The following is an 18,399-nucleotide window of genomic DNA, read 5'->3' on the forward strand; positions in this document are numbered from 1 at the left end:
AAGGGCACTTCATTTTCCACTTTGTGATTTTAGAATCCACACACACTGGGTTGCTACAGGAATGTGGGAACAGGAGGAGACCATTCAGCCCCTCGAGCCTGTTCTGCCATTCAATTAGATCATGATTGATCTGTATCTTAACTCCATCTACGTGCCTTGGTTCTGTAACCCTTAATACCCTTGCCTGACAAATCTATCAATCTCAGTTTTGAAATTTTCAATTGACCCCCAGCCTCAACAGCTTTTTGGAGAGTGTTCCAGATTTCCACTCCCCTATGCGTGACAAATTCTAGCCCCCTTCCTACGTCACTAACTCCATGATATGGACAGGTGCTCCATACAATGCACCAAGTAGAATGACTTGCTTTACTGCTTTCCAGTTATTTTTTTAAATATAAATTTGTTAAAAATAATCCACAACTCAAATCCTGCTCACAAGTTGGGAATCAGCAAGACATTGTCAATTTTGAGATTCAATGCATCAAAAATACAGCAAGAAATGAAATGCTGAATCTTTAATTCGAACCATCATACACCTCTTCAAACAGGTTTCTCCTGTAATTTGATACCTCTTATGATGGACTGAATAACCGCTATATCAGAATTCCACAGGGCAGCTGCAGAGAAAAAACTGTTTACCCCAGATCAATCCCGGTTAACTCTCTCTGCTAAACCACTCAAAGGCTGATACGTCACTAACTGTAGAAAAGGATTAGAACATGATGCAGATCACATAATGCAGTGATATTCAATATGGCTCAGGTCCTGTAGTCCTCAGCACACATGCAGTTCCACGAGCCTTTGGTCCTCCATTCACTGTCAGCTTAACTGTGGATTCCTAGGATTCAGAGCTGTTCCCTTTCCTTTTCTTGCACTCCAACAAAAGATACGGGTATGTTATTCAGAGGGAGGGCTACCCCAGCATCCATCGAGCAAATGAAAGCGTCCTATTTAAATAGAACTAGTGGTCCTATAGTGTACTCCTCCTCTTCCTGCAGTCTGGCCTGATTTCCCCATGACAACTGCACACAGTGACATGACTGAGATCAGGAGCTCACTGTATGGGGAAATCACAGGTATAGATTTGGGGCCCACCACTGCAGCATTCCTGAGAGCTCCCCTTGAACAAATCATTGGTTGGGGATGTGGTCCTTGACGAGGTTATTAAAACTGTCCACACTGAAGCATACGTACAGGCACCCTGAAATCGCTCTGCCTACCTGTCTGTGTTGTCAGAATCGTCCTTCTGGAGCAGATGCTCGTTGCTACTAGTTGACCGGTAAAGGCTTCTCCGTGAATGTTTCCTGCGAGGTTGCTCCCTTTCTTGAACCTCATCCTGCTCCAAACCTTCACTTTCCACGTATGGGTATGCGACCAGATTAATGTAACCGTCACGACCTCCTTCGAAACACACCAACACAACTCCTGGATGGGAAGACCATCAGCATTTAACAAGCTAGCAAGTTCAGTCGTATAAATTAACCCATTAGCAATGTGTTATACAACTTCATGCACTCTTCCATTTGTGAACTGTCCAAGCGTTAATGATTCTTGCCTATTCAGAACACCCTCCTAGAATACAGCAGCACCAATTCCAAGGTAACCCTCCCTTGGGCAAATGGAATTCAGCTGCTGTAAAACACAAACAGCATCTGAATTCACTTCCTCAATCTAATTTCCCTGAGAAAGCAATGGCAAAATAAGTGCACGCATGCATGCAAAGCATCAGGCGATGACCTTTGGTTTAATAAACAAAAGCACAAAATAGTGATGCTGGAAATCTGAAATAAACACAGAAAATTCTGGAAAATACTCAACAGGTCAGACAGCATCTGTGGAGAGAGAAACCTTTGGTATAGTGATGAATTTGCCTTGTTCACTCGGGTAAACGCAGATAACCCATGTCCGCTCAATGAGATCAAGGACAACATGTGAAAGCCTGCTGGCTCCCTAAATTTGCCATTTACAAAGTGGAACCCAGCAGAGCCGGTTTGTTACTGCGCACACTTTGCCCCGAGGCCTCTTGGAAACCCAATTCGCAAACCGCCTTCACAAGCAGCCGTGCCTCATCATCCACATGAGGAGAAAGCGCTGTAATATAAATAGGGCACGTGATTCGTTGTTTATAATGTGCAACACAGGGAACTTTAATCTCAGTTCTCCAAACTGGACCACAATAACATCAGTCCTTGCCAACTGGCATTGGTCAGTTGGTGCAAAAGGTGATCTGACAATATGGTCATCGTCAAAGTACCAGTACTTCACAAACAGATTATTTGATCTTTGTTACTCAAAATTATTGTAACCCCAAAGAGTCCATATGATTGGACTTTGAGAAACTGTGTTTAACAGGAGTTGACAATGTTTTCTACATTATAGTAACAGCGCCTTTTACTTAATAAAACGGGCCAAGAAACTTCACAGGATGAGCGGTGGGCACCAAGCAGGAAGTGGAAGTTAGGCTGCAGGATCCGCCACCAATGATGAAGTGGGCTGGGATGCATAGTAGACTGGAACTAAGAGAGTGCAGGGTGCGATCTGTGATGTATGGTTGCAGAAATTGCAGAGGCGGGGTACAGCCATGCCCTTCAGGGATTTGAAGTTGATATGCTGGGGGGCAGGGACAATGGGTAACTGGCACTTTGTGCAGGAAACAACGTTAGGCACTGGGTTTTGGATGAATTGGAGTATGTTTAGAGCACAGCCGGGGAAGCCGGTGAGGGCAGCACTGGAGGCGACGAAAAGTCACACTGCTTGAAATAGGATGCATCTGTCATACAGAGAGAACGTGCTCCTCAGCACAAATCTATTTTATACTTGAGATCCATTTTCCCTAATACACTAATGGTGGGTACACACCCGATTCACTTGCACTCTTATGGAGGCTACACACCCTAATCAATGGCACTAATATGGTGGGTACACACCCAATTCGCTTACTCTCATGGTAGGTACACACCCGATTCGTTTACACTCCAGTTGACCATTCTCCCGTCACACAGGCCTCAAACAGCTCAAATTCATATAATCTTAATTTGGGATGATCAGTGCAAGACGCCAAATGAATTAATTAACCTCAATAGCTAATTTTAACTCTGGTACTTGACTCATCAGATGTTGCTGTAGAACTAGAAAATAGAGTGGCTGGAATATCTAATTTGATCTAAGTGGGCGTTACCATAGACCGGTCCTTGTACCATTTGTAGCCCGCCTCCCCTGCACCTGTGACCCTCAGCAGAGTGGTTGCTCTATGTGCTTCATTAGCCTCCACTTATAGCTGGAGTGCTAAAGTGGTTGGATTTCAGTGATGAATCAGTCTTTCTCCAGAAAAAGGCAAGGGAATGTTATTAGGAGGCAAGGTGACCCTAACACATTGGAAACGCTTGGTTTAAATAGAGGCATTCAATTACTGATCTTAGAGAGTAAAAAAACAAACTCTTTCTGATGGGAAGTGGCCAGCCTCCTCTTGGCAACTGGTCGTCATGGTATGACTGAACAGATGCCCATTGTCTGAAGACTCCCGGCAGTCCCCTCAGTCTGTGATACACATTCCTCAAGACTATGTGATTGCGGCCCTCAACAAAAGATAATGCGTAAAAGTGGCCTAGGTGATGGCAAATTTAACAATTCTGTACTTCATGACATTACAAAAAGATCAGAACATTCCTCAAAATAACTGGTAGCAATGGACACGTGTGGTTTAACTGTCTCCTTCAGACTCTTAATTTGTGAACAGGTCTTCATAACCAGCTCCCTACGTGCTGAGAACTATTAATACCCCAGTTTATACAAGACTACTTTAGTCACAGCCAGAGTCGGGACAGGAAAGGTCATAGTGTTTGCAATCTGAGTTCATTCGGCCAACTCCCAGAATCTGGCAGATTAGAGTGTTCGTCGCCATCCACATTGATGTCAACAGCCACTTGAGAAGTTGAAGAAAGGGAGACAGCTGCTAATGTTGTGAGATGTTCAATCCTTAACGTTTTTATTCAGTCTTCAAGCTTTGGCACATTGTGAGAGCAGCTTCCTTCGGGTTGATCAGATTAGCATTGGACTAAATGAACTTGGACTTGAACTCTTCTAGAACAAATTTTCCTGATGGCGAGGTCAAAGGTAGTCTTTTTCCAAATGTAATAAACCCATCTATCACATGCTCAATAGTTTGGGAAGCTTCAATGTGTAGAATCTATTATTTTTCCTTTCCTTTCACTTGTGGCGTGCCTCATCAGATGTGATGCTGTTCTAAAACAAGTGGATCGCTTTGCTTTCTCACGTACAATGTCTAATCCTGCTGTTAGAGTACATTGATGTTTAACCTGGTCTATCCTTTAAAGCTAATAAAATGTGTGCTGTAAATAGGCACGTCTTAAGTCAAATTAGAGGCTAATTGCAGTTAGTGAGGGAAATTTGTAGATTGACAGATGCTTGTAAAGTTCCAACTCCTGGTCATAAGAAACCAGCAAAAAATTACTGGATTTCCTTTTCTAAAAAAAAGATTTTCAGCACAAACTCTAACTTGTGCCAAACTTCACTGCCCACATCCCGCTTTGCACCAAGTCCTGCTTGCCCATCCCCCCACCCCATCCTTGCACACCTCCGTTGGCTCCTCGTTCTCCAACACAGAACTGAAAATCCTTGTCCTCATTTACAAATCTTTCGATGACCATGCCCCTTGCCTATCTCAACAACCTCCTCCACCCTACTCTCTGGAACTCTCACCCTTGCTACTACTTCCCTCCCACTTTTAAAAGCCTCAACTGTGCTCTCAGTCATCTCCCCTAACTCTTCTGCTGCTGCTCGGTATCTGCTCCTCCACTGTGAAGCCCTTCCGGACATTTCCTACGTTTAAGGTACAAGTTGTGTTGTCCCTCTGGCGACTCTGCTGAGATTAGGAACTTCCCCCAGGAGGAATGGTTGCCACAAACCCACATCTTTTCTCTGACACAGTAACTGGTGCAGATGTTCTTAAAATAACATTATTAAATATATCAAGCTTTCTAATAAAGTACACCATGTGTCTTATTTAAGCCAGCAGCTCAATGCTGTGAATGTGTTACAGGAATTTAAATCATGTATTCCCAGTAGTGAGTCTGGCCTTTAAGGTTTAATCCATTAATATAGTAACCACCTTAGGAATAATCCAATTTGCGTTAAGACTGCACCTACACGGGGACATTCTCAGAATGCATTGCAGTTCACGCTACTTAAGGCTTACTTAACCTTGTAATAAATAGCCAGCTCACAAACAACTATGGTACCCTTGGAAGTAGCAATGCTGAAATCATCTAACAGTGTGTAGACATTTAAAAGCTCTAAAGAGAACAGATTAAGACTAGCTAGTCAGCATGTAAATTGAGTACTTAGTACAACGTCCCAAGGATAAATCTGAGAGAAAAGCTAGTTGTTCTTCGACTTACTCACAGCTCAACAATATTTACAATATCAATGTATATCAATTGTCGCTACTGATGCACTTAGATGCTTCTGAGATTCAGGGGGAAAAAAAGGGACTGACGCACTGTGGCAGGGGGGGGGGGGGGGGGGGGGGAGAAAATGAGCAACACACGGGAAAACACGCTCAGGATGGAACCAGGGATCTTCCCAGTCAATCCACGTGACTCAGCACCACCAGGCACTGTGTTTATCAGGGTGAGCTACTGGGCACTACCATTCCTGATTTGGAAAGGTGTTGGAGTGATTAAAGGAAGAAGTGTCGGGCGCGAGTATTCCGCCTTTCTCGCAGATTGGTACCTTTATAGCCCTAGTTGCTGACCATGAGTTAGCTCAGCTGTGGAGCTTCAATCCCTGCTGAATAATACTCAGGCAGCAGTAGACAGGAACTCGACTGTTCAGATGACAATATAGATGCATGAACAAAACATTTTAAGTGCTTAGCGCTTTATCACACACCCAGTGTTCCAGGTGCTGCAGGCACCTCCTCCCACTCCAAGAAACAGAACCAAAATAGAATTTGCTCTGAGCAGTGAACGAATGGCACCCGCTGCTCATTAGATTTAAACTTGCCCACAAACAATCCACAGGCTTTAGTGCGGGAATGTCCTCTAAAATTTTTTTTCCTTTTAAATGTCCAACAATTAAACTCGGACGGAATGAAACTCCACATTTTTAAAAGTTAATTTTCAGTGCTGGAGAGATAGTTTGGCAGTCATTAAGACTTACCAAGCCATTAAAACTTAGTTTAGACCTCAAAAAACCCAGCGTACCTTTTTCTGTGTAGATTAGTGTTTCCAGTTGGGCAGTGCAGCAACTTCGCGCTGGGCCAATCATTTCACCGGCGAGCTGTACTTCCCGTGCAGCTTTCGGACATGCAGGGCATTTGGTAGAGCAACTGCCGGATTTGCGTGTTTGACTGTGCAAGTGTGCTCGCCAGAAGCTGCTCTTCCATTTGCTCTTAAATAACAGCGAGCACTGTTCAGCTCTCCATTATTTTTGGAGCAAATTCCGGGCCAATGGCTCTCCTGCTCACATACTACCACGGTCTGTGCTACCACAGAACACACCGAATGATGAAAGGGGGCATTCTCTCCTCCTCCCACACAAAACTTGCAGAAAGCTTGAATGGGTCTAACAACAAAACATCTGATGGCTGCTAATACAGGAGCAATGAGTGAAGCATGGAGGCAAACTCACATGCACTGAATTTAGGGCACCATGCAAACCCTGAAATTTGCCCCCAACAAATGCCGGAGCCTTAGAACCAGAGCTTTACAGCACAGGTGGAGGCCATTTGGCCCCTTGTGCCTGTACCGGACCTTTGCTAGAGTAATCCAAAACCACTCCACTGCCCCAATTTCTCCCCACAGCCCTGTATCTTCCTCTATGATATTTATCCAACGTTCTCTTAAAAGATGCAATGGTCTCTGTCTCAACCACTCCCTGTGGCAAAGCTATCCATGCTCCAACCCTCTGCCTAAAGAAATTTCTCCTAATCTCACTGACAATTCAAACTGATGATCCCTCATCACTGACTCACCGTCCCAGAGGAAATGGTCTTTCCCTATTCACCGTATCAAAATGCTTCATAGTTTTAAAAACCTCTAATTTCTTCTTAGCTTTCTCTGCTCCAGTGGAAAGAGTCCCAGTATCTCAAGTCTCTGCTCATAACTATAGTTTCCCATCCTGGCTAGACACGTACTCTTCTACACATCATCTTCTGTCCTGCCCACACAATATCGAAGTACCTTGGACATGATGGCCATGATCTGTCTCAGTATCCATTCGCTCATGGCCCTGTTTGGTTAGTTCCTGGGGGAAATCGAGGGCCCTTCCCATCCCCCTCGCAGCACACAGAATAGCTCTTGGTGCAAGCAGCAACTGGGTACATCGCCCCCTGCTGTGGCAAAGTCCCCTCATCGCAAACACATGTAAAGCACGTTTAGTGCATACACCAATTGCAGCAAGTGAAAACGCCTTCTGGTGTAGCTCGACTGTGTGACTGGCGGTCTCCTCCCCTCAGAAACATCACAACACACCTTCATGGAGGGACAGGCAGACTGACAGGAAAGTGAAGGTGGGAGAACTGTTATAGCCACCACAAAGCACAATACAACCTACAACACTCTGAATGCACACGTCCCTCTATCAACACAATATTCTGAATCCTGCTCCTCATGCATGGATCCAAGATGTGCCAAAAAACTCAATTCAACTTTCTGCACATGTGTGGACTGACTGGAGAACAATACAACCAATATGTGAACTAATGCAAGGCAAAAAATATAAAGGCAGTCAAGGTGGTAATTTCTCCCCCCTTTTCCTTGTTCTGCCAGTTATGTGAACGCACAGCCACCAGCACTGCCAGGTCCCACAGCAATACAACTTCAATCAAAACTACTCAGTCCTTTAAGAAGGAAGCGAAGCTGCTGACATATATACAGCTGGACCAGAAATTGGGAAACCCATAACTGGGCTCAGCACCCCTGAGCTATGGAGAGGGAAAAATACGACATCTTGCTGGCAAATGAGCATGTGTGGATCCTGGGTGAGGTGATATTTGGGCTCAGCTGTGATGCCCTCCATGATGAATAGCCTAGCAGTTTTCACTGCCTCTGTCCACACAGAAAGAATGGACACCAGGGGTAGCTGTCAGCACCTGTGGAACAGCACTCCAACAATAGTCAATGTCTTCAGGCGATGAAGGTAGAAGGTTGGCAAAAAAAAAATGCTTCCGACTGCACGCGTGTTATACAGTTAGCTCTCTGTTAAAAGATTGCTCTATTTATAGTCCAATACAGAGATTCATGAGGATGTTTTTAAACAATTGTGCCTATCTTGGGCCCGCAGTTCTTCCTATAGAAACCTGAACATGTAACATAGAAACATAGAAAATTGGAGCAGGAGTAGGCCGTTCAGCCCTTCAAGCCTGCTCCACCATTCAATATGATCATGGCTGATCCTCTATCTCAATATCATATTACCGCTCTCTGCCCATACCCCTTGATGCCTTTTGTGTCTAGAAATCTATCTAGCTCCTTCTTAAATATATTCAGTGACTTGGCCTCCACAGCCTTCTGTGGTAGAGAATTCCACAGGTTCACCACCCCGAGTGAAGAAATTTCTCCTCATCTCAATCCTAAATGTCCTACCCTGTATCCTGAGACTGTGACCCCTCGTTCTGGACCCCCCCAGCCAAGGGAAATATCCTCCCTGCATCCAGTCTGTCTAGCCCTGTCAGAATTTTATACGTACAGAACGAACAGACACCTGCGCCCAAGGCAGTGGGCGACTCCTCAGCTAAGCAGGTCTGATGACATCATAAGCCACAAGAGCAAAGCCTGAGTGGATCATGAACGTCAGCAGAGCTTATGACTGAAATCCAGCCTTTAACTTCCTGGCAGTTATTACTAATTGTGTATTAATGCAGAATATATTTTTAACAGGATTATGTGCTTTAAACAGCAATCATTGCTACAGCAGCTGAAATCTCACAAAAGAAACAATCCCCATTGTTCCACTGGAAGCTGCTCACTGATATAAAAGGGATGATCTGTGTTACTTGTTAGGCAGTCAAGGTAAAGGTTTGTGTTCCTGAGTCTATTTGCAAGACCTCTATGCGGAGCAATGTACCTGCTTACCCAAAGCTGAAGAAGCTCTTCTGCGTGTCCGTACCTTGAATTGACCTCCTTGTTACGCCAAAAAGGCTTCTACTTTCAATACTACTTTGGAATAATTCATTAGTGTTGAGACTGAAGGGAATGAGGCCTTTTGTTCGATTACCCACTGTATTTCAAGTCCAACTCTTTATTACTTGAATCATTAACGGCATGATAGAGCTGAGGGAACAAAGATTACAAACGAGGGCACTTTTATGTTGATACTGGGATACCAGGAGACTGGTGCTTGTCTGCAACCACCGCTCTCCTCTATTTACTGTCGGACAGAGCACCCGATTTGGTTCTGCCTCCAATGGGTGGTCAGGTCCCGAATGCAGTTAGACGTTCCTCTGAACTGTAGTGCGGTCAGTAGTGGGTGTACCATGCTCAACCTTGACAGCACACTATCAATATAAAGTCCTGTAAGGAGGACTACCGGGGTCTCACACCTCAAAAGCACCTAACCCATTATTCTGGATAATAATTTTTCACTGCACTCCATGCTTTTGAGGTGTAAGCTTTCCTGGACGCTAGCTACCAAAGTAAGAACCCCGACAAGGTCGGGACAGGCCCTCTCAAAGAGCCACACCACTAAATTAAGGTTCTGATGGGAGCCTTGCTGCATTTGGCCCTCCGAGTGATAACTGTTCCTGGCTGTACGATATCACTCTGGGCTGAATGATGCCAGATCTATTATCAAGTCTTCCTGGGTCAGAAGGGAGTTAGTAGGATAACTGCTATCTCTTCCAATCAGACATTGTGATCTTGGGTGCACAAGATGTGATTTCAAGACAATAAGAGGCAACTTTGGAAGGCTGACCATGTCTGGGAGCACCAGACTGAGCACTCACATGTCAGGCCTCAGTACCCTGGGTGTCCTTCGACCCATAAAATAGCAATGTCAATCTTTGTTTGGTTGAGGGGTAAATGTTAGTCAGGACACTGGAGAGTTCTCTGCCCTTTTTCGAATAGTGTCATTGGATCTTGAAGAAACACCTTGGCTCTTGGAGAGGGACTTGGCTAAATATCTTATCCAAAAGAAGTCATCGCAGACGCTAAACATCTTCTCCAAAAGACGTCACCTCAGACTATCTAACATTCCTTTAGTACTGCACTGAAGTGCCAGCCTAGAATACGTGTTGAAGTCCTGAAATGGCTCTTGAATCCACAACCTTCTGACTCGGAGGAGAGATATTCCTGAGTCAAGTTTCACTACCATTAAGAAATAGCTAAATGTGAGGGTTGAAATGAGAGTTCTGTTGATAGCAGTGGTACTTGTAATATGGGCTCACCTCATCTGGGCCTCCTTGGCTGTGTGATGTTACCAGAAAAAGCTGTTCTCTCTCATTTTACCTAGCTACCCAGAGAAAGCAAAATTAACACAATTAGAAGTTGACCATCCGAGCATCCGTAGGCCAAGTGAAAAGGCTCCAACAGATCCTGTAGTTTTTTTTGCCGCTCTCTGGGAAAGTGCCTGGCCTCCACTCAAATACTGGAGCTCAGCATGTGTGGAATGGTGGATGCAGCTCCTGATCCCTGTGTATTGGAACATTCCCAAGTGCCCCTCCAGCAAAGCATAGCTTGGGACTGCTCAACAAAAAGTCAGTGTTCAATACTGACATGCAGGCAGTTTACAGAAGAGCTTTCACTGTTGTCTGCTGCAGTTAGTGAAATCTTTGTAATGGTGGAAACGTAATGGTGGAATTGATCTGTAAGCTATCGGATCATGGCGAGTCATAACTGTAGCACCCAAAACTGTGGCCTGTGGCCCATGAACTCTGCCAATTTGGCATATGAAGCCACAAGCTTTGAGTTTCTATTATTAGAACATACTCCCTTGGTTCCTCCTGTTTTAATTTCATGCATTCGAAGATTTGGGCTACGAGGGGGGTCTGTACTCTGAGCTGCTCCCTCATTGGTAGATGAATCCTAACCTGAACACTAAGATCAGTTAATATCTGCAGCTTAAAATATATGCAAGTTGATGTTAACAGGAATTTAAACTTGACGGCTATTGTTTGGGGGGGGGTCCATGGTACGGCAATGAGTGTTTCTATTACAAAAAGCCAGTGTATTACATTGGCAAGTAGGAGACGGTTAGAGACCAGCCAAAGAATAAGTAACAACGTGCCCCATCGGTCACATTCACCCACAGAATATACAATCCTAAATGATTTCTGCCACAGTTATATTCAATGCAATGGTCCGCTTTGAGGACAATGGCAATTTTGGGCTTGGTGGCATATCACAACTACCTTTATGCAGCACACAGGCATTCATTATTTTTTAATGAGCCCCCCTCTTCCCTTTTCTCAGGATTTTCTGTGTCACCTCCTCTAGCCTGCAGGTTCACGTGTATGCAAGGGGTGAAGAGGCTCTAGGTTTTATGCTCAATCTTTTTTTAAAAAAGCTTTTAGTTTCTATTATTAGTGCATACTCCCCTTGTCCAATCGTCTGTTTTAAAGCAATCTTTAAAAAAAATTCTGCTCATTAAGGTGGAGGATTTGAGTGTGCTGGGGACTAGAAAAATATTCATTTCAGGCATCCAGGTACAGCACCAGTTAGATACAGAGTAAAGTTCCCTCGATACTATCCCAAACACTCCCAGGGTAGGTACAACACTGTTAGATACAGAGTAAAGCTCCCTCCACATTGCCCCATCAAACACTCTCAGGGCAGGCACAGCGCGAGTTAAATACAGACTAAAGCTCCCTCTACACTGTCACATCAAACACTCCCAGGGCAGGTACAGCATGGGTTAGATTCAGAGTAAAGCTCCCTCTACACTGTCATATCAAACACTCCCAATGCAGGTACAATGCAGCTCTAATTTTAAGATTGTGCCCCCTTGTTCTGGATTCCCCCCACCAGAGAAAATAGTTTCTCCATATCTAGCCTATCGAATCCCTTTATTATCTTAAACACTTCGATTAGATCACCCTTCAACCTTCTAAACTCAAGGGAATACAAACCAACTTTTCGCAACCTGTCCTCATAATTTAACCCACGATCTGGATCCCAGTTAATAGCACTCCACCGCTTGAGGTACTGGGCGCTGTCACTGTGCTAACACCTCAGGCCTACAGGTCTGCACACACCAGCATACATAGGGCAGTGCCACAAATAGCAGTGGTCTAATCGTGGTGTAATGCATTCCAAATTTTCTTTAGTCAAAACAAGCCCACTTTTCTAATTTGGGACATGCTCTTGATATTACAATCGCAGAATGGCATCTGCAGCTTTGTGTGGAGCACTCTGGCATGGCTGTTCCCAACTTACACAGCATGTTTCAGAGTTTCTGTCGCCCAGTGTCTCCAATAATCAATAAATCAAGGTTGCTGAGATGCTGAGTGCGGGTGCTAACAAGCAGCTGAACAGTCTCAGTATCAGACGAGCCTGCCCTTAATGCACAGTAATGATGCAGGATTTAATCTTGTATTGTTTTGTTGAAATGTATTTACAAGAGTTCCCTGGGTTACCTAATAAAGGCACCACCCAGTGTGATACTAAACCATGCAAACCAAAGATTCCAGGTTCCACTTTCATTCTGTACTAAGGTAGTTGACCTCAGCAAGGGTTGGCAATAGGGATACTAGAATTGGGCTCAGTGAGGGGAAAATCAGCCTGGGTTCCCACTTCTGATCACCATCCAGTAACTCTAGCTGGAAGTGCACGTATGATTGTTGAGTGTGGATAGGATTGGGCTCGGCTATGATACCCCCACACTCGAATATCCTGCCAACACTTGTTATGGCTCAGACATAAATAAAGGCCATTTGGGTTTAGCTAGAGGAAATTGCACTCAATCAAGGCTGGATAATGGACAAGCAGTCTGATAACACAGGCATCTCCACATCATGATAACACAGAGGCAGTGGTAAGGTTGAAAGAGGTGATGGAGAGGTAGAGCTGGGTGTTGCCCACGTACATGTCGAACTTGACCTCATGTTTGATTTTGTTACCATGGGACAGCATGTAGATAAGGATGAGGAGGGGGCCAAGGATAGATCCTTGGAGGACTCCAGGGGTAACAGTGCGGGGCAGGCAATGACCATATCCAACAAGAGAGCGTCTAACCACCTTCCCATGATATTCAACGGCATTACCATCGCCAAATCCCCCACAATCAACATCCTGGGGGTCACCATTGACCAGAAACTTAACTGGACCAGCCACATAAATACTGTGGCTACAAGAGCAGGTCAGAGGCTGGGTATTCTGCGGCGAGTGACTCACCACCTGCCTTCCCAAAGCCTTCCCACCATCTACAAGGCACAAGTCAGGAGTGTGATGGAATACTCTCCACTTGCCTGGATGAGTGCAGCTCCAACAACACTCAAGAAGCTCAACACCGTCCAGGACAAAGTAGCCCGCTTGATTGGCACCCCATCCACCACCCAAAACATTCACTCCCTTCACCACCGGCGCACTGTGGCTGCAGCGTGTAACATCCACAGGATGCACTGCAGCAACTCGCTAAGGCTTCTTCAACAGCACCTCCCAAACCCGCGACCTCTACCACCTAGAAGGACAAGGGCAGCAGGCACATGGGAACAACACCACCTGCACGTTCCACTCCAAGTCACACACCATCCTGACTTGGAAATATATCGCCGTTCCTTCATCGTCGCTGGGTCAAAATCCTGGAACTCCCTTCCTAACAGCACTGTGGGAGAACCTTCACCACAGACTGCAACAGTTCAAGAAGGCGGCTCACCACCACCTTCTCAAGGGCAATTAGGGATGGGCAATAAACGCTGGCCTTGCCAGCGACGCCCACATCCCATGAACGAATTTTTAAAAAAGGAAGCTATTGCTGGAGATGTCTTGGCTACAATCAGATGGGTAAGAGTGGAACCAAGTGAGGCCAGTCCCACTAAGCTGGACAATGGAGGAGGGGCATTTGAGAAGGATGGTGTGTCAAAGGCTGCAGAGAAGTCAAGGAGAAAGAGGTGGTGATACTCAGAGGACTGGTTAGGGCCATTTCAGTGCTGTGGCAGGGGGTGAAACCTGATAGGAGAGATTCAGGCAGGGAGTTACGAGAAGGATGGGCAAGGATTTGGGACAACAGCCTGGAGTTTCCTCTGCATTTTCGCCTAGATACATCTGTAATTTAAGCACAAATCAATTACATGGCTTAAAAGATCATGGAATTTTGGGCATAAGTGATTTATGCGCGTAACTACAAAATGCCCAAGTCTCCTAGATCTATCATGGCCACCCATCAAACCCTACGCCCAAACGAATCTCCGTCCACAAAGCTGACTGCGTCACAGACTCAAATTCGAGTATCCGCCAATTGCGTTTTTTTGGGGTAGGCGGGGGGGGTGGGTCTCAATATTGTGACCAGATTTTCAGATCCAGCAGGAAAGAGTCATTTTTCTGGACTTGTAATTGCAATTTTTGAACACTGTTTTATAAATTTATCCTCACTGAGACCTGGTATGTATTATCAGTTTCTTTTAATGCACTGATAAGGCTCAGTGCTACTGGACTAGAGAGGGAGAAGAGAAATAAACTCATCAGCCAGGGTTTCTGTTCCTGATCCCTGTCCAGTGACCACCAACCCCCAGGACAGTGTGTATGTGTAAAAAGCAGGTGAGGACAGTACATGGCTTGCTGTGATCTTGAAAAGGCTTCTTGTGATCTTGAAAAGGCTTCTGGGACTCACCATCCAGGTTCACATGTGAAGAACAGCCACTTTCGTTAGATATCAGAAGGACGGGGTGTCCAACATGTGGGGCCTAGGACCCCCTGCAGCCCTCGAGCCCTGGCAATCAGGTTCACAAAACCCAGGTCACTCAGTCCTGTTTGTGCTTCTGTTTCCTATTTGCTGGTTTGTTCGGGGTTTGAATTTTTTCACCCTGCAGGTTTGGAAAGAGCTGTTGCCTTATCGAGGGATAAATCCTAAATGAAGACACCAAGACCTGCTAGTACCAGTAAGTTGATGTGTATGCAAGTTAATGGGAAGATGGAGTTAAATTTTTAGAGGTATGCACTCATAGCCCAAAGGCAAAAGTTTGGACATCCCTGCCATAGGGTAACTGGTAATGATGGAACGGTCTGTCATTTTAAAAGGGGAAAATGGGGTAGAATTGGAGCTCATGGTTTGGTGAATGCAACATCTGTGCACTGATAAATCAGGAGCTCGACTTTACAAGCCTAAAGCACTATTTTTAAACAATGATTCTCTTCGAGCTCTCCGGTGTTAAGACTAATTTATCATCCTCTCTGTGGTCATGATTTAGTGATGTGGATCACATACCAGATCTATTTAAAGCACAAACACCGCAGGGTGACAGCAGATTCAGTAAACAGTCAAAAATACTGCCAAATTGTTCCAATTTCAACGAGGTAGCAAATACTGTCACTCATGGTCTCAACCACCTCAAACCAAACAGTGCCAAGTACTACCACTCAGTCTCAACCATCCCAAACCAAACAATGCCAAATACTGCCACTCAGTCTCAGCCATCCCAAACTAAACAGTGCCAAATACTGCCACTCAGTCTCAGCCATCCCAAACTAAACAGTGCCAAATACTGCCACTCAGTCTCGACCATCCCAAAGCAAACAGTGCCAAATACTGTCACTCATAGTCTCAATCCTCCTAATCCAAGCAGTGCCAAATACTGTCACTCATACAACCTCAACCATGCCAAACTAAGCAGAGAGAATGTTTTCTTGAATGTGCACTTAAATTTACTCCGCAGATGAAATATTAAAAAGAATCTTCTGGAGAGATACTACCAACTTTAGTTACAAGATTTGAAATGTCTCACCTTTGTACTCTGGAGTAAATTCTTTCATTTCTGGCGGCAGTGACTCGTAGAACCTCTGCTCCCGACTGATGAGGGGTTTACAAACTGTGTGATCATCATAGCGCATCATACTGGTGTGTCCACCAACCTGGTGAATAAAGGGCTCCAAAAGCACTCCTTTGCTTCTCTCTGGAACTGTGTTGTTACCATATTTCCCCACTTCCATGGTGTCCAAAAGGCACATTGCGTTACTGGGCCGCAGCTCAGAGGAGACATGGAGCACAGCGCATAGGCCTGGCTTCGTTGGCTGTGGTGTGCATGGACCAGAGGACCAGCCCCCAGGACCAATGATTGTCACGGAAGACCAGCTCCAAATTCCAGTAGTCCTGTTCAGCGCTCACTTCTAAAAGAGAAAAAGAAAAAAAGTCAGCTCAACTGAACTCCAACAACCCACCGACTGGCTCCTCACATCAAGCACAGGTCCAGTGTGAAATAAGGTTCGGCAATCTCAATCCAAATGGGCACAAAACCGCTGCTAATGGGGTCTGTTGCTCAGAGAGGCCATGGGATAACCTTTATTGGGGCAGTGGGGAAGTTTTCCTGAGTTTGCAGCTGAGGTATGTTGGTGCTGAGGTACCTTGATGCTGAAAAACTCAGTGCCCAAAATGGAAAGTGGTCATTCGTCAACATCCCTCACTTTCATGAACATAAGATTCGCGCACATAAAAAAATAAGTGGTACAGCAGACCTGGTCAGCACTTCTTTTTGGAGAAATCAATATTTGCAGACTAGGGTAAATAGTGGCAACAGTAAGAAAACTAACATGAACAAATCAGTGCAATCAGGATCAATCTACAGTCAGAGTACTTCCTGCTGTGCAGATGCTGACTGGAAAGTCACTCGCCCAAATCTAACAGAAGTTCCTTTCAAAGTACACTTGGGAAACCTACAACAGAACACAATGGTCCTCTAACAGTACAGTTTTTTGCTGCATCAGATGTGGAAAAGTGTCCTTTCAGCAGTAACTATGTCTTAAGAGAAGCTGGAGTATCAAAGGCCCGTAAATGACAAGCGTGCAGCTGTGACTCGCGAAGCAAGTGATGATGCAAAAGGTTTAAAAAAGCACAGAAAACACAACAGGGCTACAGCTCACATGGGTGATACCTGTCTATTTTTAAAAATGACTAGCAAGTTTCCCGTGGGGAGTCAGATGATGCACTGTTTTATAGCGACTGGAGTGTTACAACATTTAATTCAGAACGTATTATTCTGCTGCTAAGGTGGAGCTGTGCTAAATCGTCCAATTGGGAGCTGTGATATTCATTACAATTAGTTTATGATATGTTAATCCAAGTCTTGAGTCATAGCTTCCTCCAGAATAACATTAGGATGATTCAAAACATCGTCTTCAACATTCACAACAAATTCTGGTACCTTGCCACCGATCCATAGTGATCCACATAGACTGCCCTAACGCTCTCAGGCTGTACCTGGCCATTTAAAAAAAATTATTCGTTCATGGGATATGGGTGTCGCTGGCAAGGCCAGCATTTATTGCCCATCCCTAATTGCCCTGGAGAAGGTGGTGAGTCGCCTTCTTGAACCGCTGCAGTCAGTGTGGTGAAGGTTCTCCCACAGTGCTGTTAGGTAGGTGGTTCCAGGATTTTGGCCCAGCAACGATGAAGGAACGGCGATATATTTCCAAGTCAGGATGGTGTGAGACTTGGAGGGGAACGTGCAGGTGGTGTTGTTTCCACATGCCTGCTGCCCTCGTCCTTCTAGGTGATAGGCGTCGCAGGTTTGGGAGGTGCTGTCGAAGAAGCCTTGGCGAGTTGCTGCAGTGCATCCTGTGGATGGTTCACACTGCAGCCACTGTGCACCGGTGGTGAAGGGATTGAACATTTAGGGTGGTGGATGGGGTGCCAATCAAGTGGGCTGCTTTGTCCTGGATGGTGTCGAGCTTCTTGAGTGTTGTTGGAGCTGCACTCATCCGGGCAAGTGGAGAGCATTCCATCACATCCTGACTTGTGCCTTGTAGATGGTTTGGGGAGTCAGGAGGTGAGTCACTTGCCGCAGAATACCCAGCCTCTGACCTGCTCTTGCAGCCACAGTATTTATGTGGCTGGTCCAGTTAAGTTTCTAGTCAATGGTGACCCACAGGATGTTGATTGTGGGGGATTCGGTGATGGTAATGCCGTTGAATGTCAAGGGGAGGTGGTTAGACTCTCTTGTTGGAGATGGTCATTGTCTGGCGCAAATGTTACATGCCACTTATCAGCCCAAGCCTGGATGTTGTCCAGGTCTTGCTGCATGCGGGCACGGATTGCTTCATTATTTGAGGGGTCACAAATGGAACTGAACACTGTGCAATCATCAGCGATCATTTCTGACCTTATGATGGAGGGAAGGTCATTGATGAAGCAGCTGAAGATGGTTGGGCCTAAGACACTGCCCTGAGGAACTCCTGCAGCAATGTCCTGGGGCTGAGATGATTGGCCTCCAACAACCACTACCATCTTCCTTTG

At 45.3% G+C, this 18,399-nt stretch overlaps 1 protein-coding gene across 1 annotated transcript in view; it reads right to left on the reverse strand.

The window, feature by feature from the left end:
• Positions 1-18,399, reverse strand: part of ip6k1 (inositol hexakisphosphate kinase 1) — a 58,797-nt gene that overhangs the window by 34,187 nt on the left and 6,211 nt on the right. The window contains exons 2-3 of the mRNA XM_067999017.1: positions 15,896-16,277; positions 1,221-1,425 (exon numbers count right to left, since the gene is read on the reverse strand). Of these exons, the coding sequence (XP_067855118.1) occupies positions 1,221-1,425; positions 15,896-16,118 (428 nt within the window). The 5' untranslated portion in view covers positions 16,119-16,277. The remainder of the gene's footprint in view (positions 1-1,220; positions 1,426-15,895; positions 16,278-18,399) is intronic.

This window comes from Heptranchias perlo, chromosome 17, assembly GCF_035084215.1.
Source record: "Heptranchias perlo isolate sHepPer1 chromosome 17, sHepPer1.hap1, whole genome shotgun sequence".
Taxonomy (NCBI): domain Eukaryota; kingdom Metazoa; phylum Chordata; class Chondrichthyes; order Hexanchiformes; family Hexanchidae; genus Heptranchias; species Heptranchias perlo.